General features: G+C 43.7%; 1 protein-coding gene across 1 annotated transcript in view; it reads right to left on the reverse strand.

The window, feature by feature from the left end:
* The window catches only part of ALDH5A1 (aldehyde dehydrogenase 5 family member A1), a 38,878-nt gene that overhangs the window by 8,537 nt on the left and 23,516 nt on the right, over window positions 1–6,825 (reverse strand). Inside the window, exons 7-8 of the mRNA XM_017878551.1 lie at window positions 5,700–5,858; window positions 589–758 (exon numbers count right to left, since the gene is read on the reverse strand). Of these exons, the coding sequence (XP_017734040.1) occupies window positions 589–758; window positions 5,700–5,858 (329 nt within the window). The remainder of the gene's footprint in view (window positions 1–588; window positions 759–5,699; window positions 5,859–6,825) is intronic.

Consider the following 6,825-nt stretch of genomic DNA (forward strand, 5'->3'; position numbering starts at 1 on the left):
AAAAAAAAAAAAAAAAAAGAAGAAGAAAAATGAGTTCAGCAGAAAGAAAAAGAAAATTAAAGAATTTGAGGCCAGGTGCAGTGGCTCACACCTGTAATCCCAGCACTTTGGGAGGCAGAGGTAGGAGGATTACTTGAGGTTGGGATTTTCAAGACCAGCCTAGCCCAACATGGTGAAATCCCGTCTCTACTAAAAATACAAAAAATTAGCCTGGTATGGTGGTGGGTGCCTATAGTCCTAGCTACTCTAGAGGCTGAAGCAGGAGAATTGCTTGAACCAAGGAAGCAGAGGTTGCAGTGAGCCAAGATCACACCATTGCACTGCAGCCTGGGCAACAGAGCGAAACTCCATCTCAAAAAAAAAAAAAAAAAAAAAAAAAAAAAAAAAAAAACAGAATTTAATAAATTTTGTGGTCCAAATAAGTTATGAGTTTTTTTAGAAACCCATAAATTGCACTCTGCTCTTCAATGGACTCAATACAACTGTCTGCCTCCTGGCCAGCCCTCAAAGCAGCCCGGGAATCTCTTTCAGGGTTTCCCATTCTCTTCTATTCTTCCTCCCATCTCCCTGCTGGCTGGAGAACCTTACTTGATAACTGGTGCCAGAGGACCAAAAGTCTCTTCATGAGTGCACAGCATGTCCTGGGTGACATTGCTCAGCAGGGTGGGCTCAAAGAAATTTTTTCCAAGATGGTGTCGTTTTCCACCTGTCACAATGGTGGCACCTTTAGAAACGGCATCATTCACATGTTTCTCCACCTGCGTGATGAGGAAGAAAGAAAGTTTTCTACATGATACAATCTTTTAGAATGTTTAAACTGCAGAAAACTATAACTACTTCAATCTTTTTTCTTTTTTAAAAATGTAGGTTAACAAAGCATGCTGGTTTCCTTTTGTTGAAGGAACCACATTTGCACAGATTCAGAAGCAAGAGTGCCACCTTCATCCTTGCTCTTTGCTATCTTCTAACTGTTTGATCTTCCTATTTGTTGAATGGTCTAATATATATTCACTTCTTTCTAGGCCTGCGGCTCAGCTCTTTGCTGGCATTTGCTTTCATCGCGTTCTGCGGTTATTTCCAGCTTCTTGGATCCCATGTTGTCCTCTTTCCTGAACTGAGTTTTTGTTGCTTTCTGATATACACACTCTCCTCAAGTAGTTATTTATTTATTTATTTATTTATTTATTTATTTATTTATTTATTTATTGAGATGGAGTCTCACTCTGTTACCCAGGCTGGAGTGCAGTGGCGTGATCTCAGCTCACTGCAACCTCCGCCTCCCAGGTTCGAGCGATTCTCCTGCCTCAGCCTCCCGAGTAGCTAGGATTATAGGCACCTGCCACCGCAGATAAATTAGGGAACTGGAAGGAAACTTTTGCCCAGCTAATTTTTGTATTTTTAGAAGAGACAGGGTTTCACCATCTTGGCCAGGCTGGTCTCAAACTCCTGACCTCGTGATCCACCCACCTTGTCCTCCGAAAGTGCTGGGATCACAGGAGTGAGCCACCAGGCCTGGCCAAGTAGTTGTTTTAAAACAGATGCCCTGGATGTAGTCTAGTTTCTGAATTTTCATACACCACGTTTCTGGTGTTTTGTACTCCACCTGATTGATAATTTGCTTGAGTACAGAATTCTGATACAAAATAACTTTCCTTCAGAACTTTGAGTGCACTTCTCCACTTCTAGTGTTGTTGAGGAAGTTTGAGCCAAAAATGGTTTTCACCCTTTTCCTCTTGATAGCTTTTCCTCTCTGAAATTTCCTAGGATTTTCTATGCTCTGATATTCTAAAATTTTATATATATATATGTATTTTTCATTCATCCTACTTGGTAATCAGTGAAATCTTTCAATCTGCAGAATAATTATTTTCCCCTAACTCTGAGAAGTTTCCATCTATTATTTACTTGGTAATGTCACTTCCTCCAACTTCCCAATTATTTCATTCTAGAACTACTACTGGGTAGGTATTTGTAGGAGTTCAGATTAGTTCTGATTTTTTTTTTTTTTGGCATTTCTATTATATTTTTTGCCTCTCTATTGTTTGCTTTAAACTCCATAAGATATCCTAAATTTCATCGTCTACCTTCAGCTATTGAAGCTTGTGACAGTCATGTATCTAATTTCTACAGATTCTTGTTTTCATTGCTTCATTTCCTAGAACATATTTCTTATTAGCAGTTTACAGATGCACTATCTTCTCAAAACTCTTGCAGGACACTATGAGATTCTTAGAAAATTTCCTTCTAGTTCCCTAATTTATCTGCTGCTTTCAGGGACTGTTCTGTTTGTTTTTCCTGACCTTTCCTCTTATGTGCTGATGGTTTCCCCATCATGATCCTTGGTTGTTCATCTTTCTGAACGAAGGACTGAGTTGTCGAAACTAACCTGGTTGGCTCCTTCTCAGCTCCAGCAGTGTGTTTGGGGGACACACACGCACAAGGACTGGGTTGATCAATTTGGGGATGTGTGGCACGAGTGCTGTTTGTTGTTTTAAGCTTGGGTTTATTCTAACATGCAGGCGTCACATAAGGGCAGCTCCCTTCCCCAAAAGGCGAAGTCAGGAGAGTTCTACCCTGATGTACCTAGCCTCGTTCTTGAAGCTGTAGTCTGCCTAGAAACCTACTATATTTCTTCAGAAAAACTGTTCTGCTCAGAACAAATGCCTCTGCCGTCTTGTGTGTCTTGGTGGTGGTCGTGGTGGGGAGGGACAGTGGGAATGACCCAGAAAATTGTGGAAAAGTAGAACCAACCAGCTTCATCTCCTCCCCTCTTCCTATTCCTACTTTCTACAGCCACCAACTCTAGAAAGCCTCTGTCGTTTAAATGGCACCAATTTCCTCTGCAGGGTTCCCCTGGGTAGATCCATCTATTATGACTTCTGTTAACATAATCCCTTCTGAGTTCCAGAAGTTCATTACAATCTTTGGTTTACGAGCGTTGTTTTCCCTTCCATTTTTCACCTGAATTTTCTATTTTGCTTTTGTTTCTGAGACAGAGTCTCGCTTTGTTGCTCAGGCTGGGGGGCACTGGTGCGTCTCAGCTCACTGTAACCTCCGCCTCCTGCGTTCAAGAGATTCTCTTGCCTCAGCCTCCTGAGTAGCTGGGACGACAGGTGCTTGCTACCATGCCTGGCTAATTTTGTTTTTGTGGAGACGGTTAGGCTGGTCTCGAACTCCTGACCTCAAGTGACCCACCACCTCAGCTTCCCAAATGCTGGGATTATAGGCGTGAGCCACCACACCTGGCCCTCAGCTGAATTTTCTATAGCATTTCAGGAAGGTAAACATAGGTGTGAATGCATTCTGTCTTCGAAAATCCAGAATGTTCTCATAGTGCATCACCTGCAACTAATCCCCATTGGCTAGGATGACTTACTTTCTATGAATTTTATATTTTAAAAATAATTCTACTTAACAGGGGCCTACCCCCTTGATCCCCAAATATAATCTGCTCTGCCCTTTTCTTGTCATATTAATGTGAGGTGCAGTGTTTTTTCCTGGAACCCACTCTATGACGGTATGTACACTAAAGCCAACACTGAATTGTTTTTAAACAAGGTGGTTTCCACCAAATTTCTCTCCAGCACAAAAGAAATTTTGCGGTTTGTTTGTTTGTTTGAAGTCCTGGCATATAGCACCATCTAGAGGACAACGTGTGTCTTCCCTTTGGGGAAAAAGTCTCTAAGACAGAGTGGTTTCCCAACCTGGCTGCAAACTAGCATCATCCCGGGGCACTTAGAAAATGCCAATGTCTAGGCCTACTACACATAAATTAACACTCAGTCTTCTTGGATGGGCCCCAGGCAACTGTAGTTGATAAAGGCACGGTGTGAGTTAAGGACTACCACTCTAGGACTTGAACCACAGCTGGCCTAGACCCAAACTGCCTTCACTTGACAAGTGAATACCCCTGATTTGTCCCCAAGGTCCAAAGTCACCTCTAAAATGCAGGTGGTTCCAATGTAAATTTTAACGTATTTTCTTTAGCTAGAGTAATCCCAAGACAGTAACTAGAAATTTATCAGAGCTCTGTCAAACCTCGATGCTTCCCTGGGTTTCCCAAGGCAATGGAGGTGGGTTCAGCTGAGTTGACTGCCCATGGGGTGGGGGCAGCCATGGAGTCAGGGCTTGGCTCTCAGGCTCTGAGGAGGTTGAGGAACAGTGGTCGGGCTGTGCTTCCCATGTTGAGTACTGACTTGGCTCTCACTTGCTTCTGGTTCTTCAGTTGCACCCAGGGGCTGGCTGTGCCTCCACTGTGTGTCTCCCTCTGGCCACCTCTCCTCCCTTCTTTCCCACACACAATCTTCAGCTTCTACTGTCTTCCTGATTTAAAAGATTCCATTAAAACCATTTCTGGGCAGGTGTGGTGGCTCACGCCTGTAATCCCAGCACTTTGGGAGGCCGAGGCAGGTGGATCACCTGAGGTCAGGAGTTTGAGAGCAGCCTGGCCAACGTGGTGAAACCCTGGCTCTACTAAAAATACAAAAATTAGCCACATGTGGTGGCGGGTGCCTGTAATCCCAGTTACTCGGGAGGCTGGGGCAGGAGAACCTAGTGGGGCAGAGGTGCAGTGAGTCAAGACTGCACCACTGTACTCTAGCCTGGACAACAGAGCGAGACTCCATCTCAAAAAAAAATATATATATTGGATGTTTGATATTGTAAGAAACTTCCCTGTGACTCCAAAATGAATTTTTTTTAAACAGCAGAATAAGGAGAGAAGTTTCATATAGCTAGTAGTGTGGATTATAACATTTTTTTTAAACAAACAAATCTTTCCTAAAAGCAGTTTCCCTTCACTATCTCTAAATCCTGAACATGGTATCTGTGATTCTGCACCCCTGGCTGGGATGCTCTCATCAAGGACTGTTCTCGACAGGGATTTTGTCATCAAGAGAAGAAAGAACAGGACAACGTCAGGATTACAGCTGAAATGTAAACCCTCTACAAACAAAGCCAGTCTTCCATTCCATAGGTGTTCCAACAGAGGAATGAACTTTGTCTCGAGATCCTAATTGCTGAGGCAGTGAGGGGCAGAATTATCATCACTATAACAAAATTTAGGGAGGGCAGTAAAGACCTACTGCAACAGACCGCATGGGGACTTGGTGCAATGGCAGGGCTAGAGCAGCTCATGACCAGACGACGCCCCCGGCTTCATGTAACTGGTAGGCAGAATTCACTTTTCTCAGGTTTCTCATTGTTTACAAAATAGGCTTGCCGGGCACTTTACCAAAATGACTTTTTTGTTTTCTTTCTTTTTTTTTTTTTGCCTTTTAACATAATTTTTTTTTTAGCTATTATTAATTCTTTATTTTAATCTTTGTGGCTTTTGTGTGAAAACATAGTTGAAAATTCCATTCTATTCCATGTATAGATGTAGATCTCTCATACTCTATACTCTAATCAGGGTAGTTAGCACATCTGTCACCTCAAACATCAATCATTTCTTTGTACTGGGAACGTTCAAGATCCACTCTTCGGATAATAGCTATTTGAAAATATACAAGGCGTTGTTGCTAATTACAGTCACCCTACAGTGCTATAGAACACCAGAGCTTATTCCTTCTGTCTAGCTGTAATATTCTGTCAACCAATCCCTTTCTATCCCCACCTCCCAGCCGAAGTGTTTTTTGCTGATTAAGCTTTTGATATTGAAACCATGAAATTTACTTTCACAAGTAATATAATATACTTACCTTTTCTACTGCTTTTTCATTAATCAATGGGCCCTGAGTAGTTCCTTCCTCAAATCCATTACCTACGTGCAGGTTCTTCTTCATGGCCTCAGCAAATGCTTTCACAAAGGCATCGTGGATGCCCCTTTGCACCAAGAATCGGTTTGAGCAAACACAAGTCTGGACAGGAGACAAAAACAAACCCATATAGTCTGTCAGAAGCTGCAGACCTGACCAGTGAATGTGTGGCTGCTACCGCCTCTCTGTGAAAACACTTCCCTCAATGGCTGTCACGTGTTCAACCTGCCATTTTCCTCCTCACGTGGGCTTGGCCCCAAAGATAAAAGCACTGAGTCAGTGCATGTTCCCCTCCAATTCCCTCCACAGCTGCTATGCTACACAGCTGCTATGCATCAGTGATTAGTTGCCAATAAGTACCTGTATAGAAAAAAAAAAAAAGCCACCCAATCCATGTTTTTTTCAAATGGCTTTTGTTTATTTTGTTTCCCCAGGGGGTGGGAAAAGAATCTGCAGTTCTCCTGGGAGACTGTGATGCTGCAGCCTCAGCAGAGGCTAAGAGCAATGTGGACCAACACCAACTTATAGTCTTTTCTTTTTCGGAGACAGGGTCTCGCTCTGTCGCCCAGGCTGGAGTGCAGTAGTGGTGAGTTCACTGCAGCCTTGACCTCCAGGGCTCAAGTGATTCTTCTACCTCAGCCTCCCAAGTAGGTGGGACTATAAGCACTCGCCACCACGCCCAGCTAATTTTTTTTTTTTTTTTTGAGACAGAGTCTCGCTCTGTTGCCCAGGCTGGAGTGCAGAGGCCGAATCTTGGCTCACTGCAAGCTCCGCCTCCCAGGTTTACGCCCTTCTCCTGCCTCAGCCTCCCCAGTAGCTGGGACTACAGGCGCCCGCCACTTCGCCCAACTAGTTTTTTTGTATTTTTTTAGTAGAGACGGGGGTTTCACTGTGTTAGCCAGGATGGTCTTGATCTCCTGACCTCGTGATTTGCCCGTCTCAGCCTCCCAAAGTGCTGGGATTACAGGCTTGAACCACTGCGCCCGGCCCAAGCTAATTTTAAAAATTTTTTTGGCTGGGCGCAGTGGCTCATGCCTGTAACCCCAGCACTTTGGGAGGCCGAGGCGGG

This window comes from Rhinopithecus bieti, unplaced genomic scaffold (assembly GCF_001698545.2).
Source record: "Rhinopithecus bieti isolate Rb0 unplaced genomic scaffold, ASM169854v2 scaffold_11110, whole genome shotgun sequence".
In the NCBI taxonomy this organism is placed as follows: domain Eukaryota; kingdom Metazoa; phylum Chordata; class Mammalia; order Primates; family Cercopithecidae; genus Rhinopithecus; species Rhinopithecus bieti.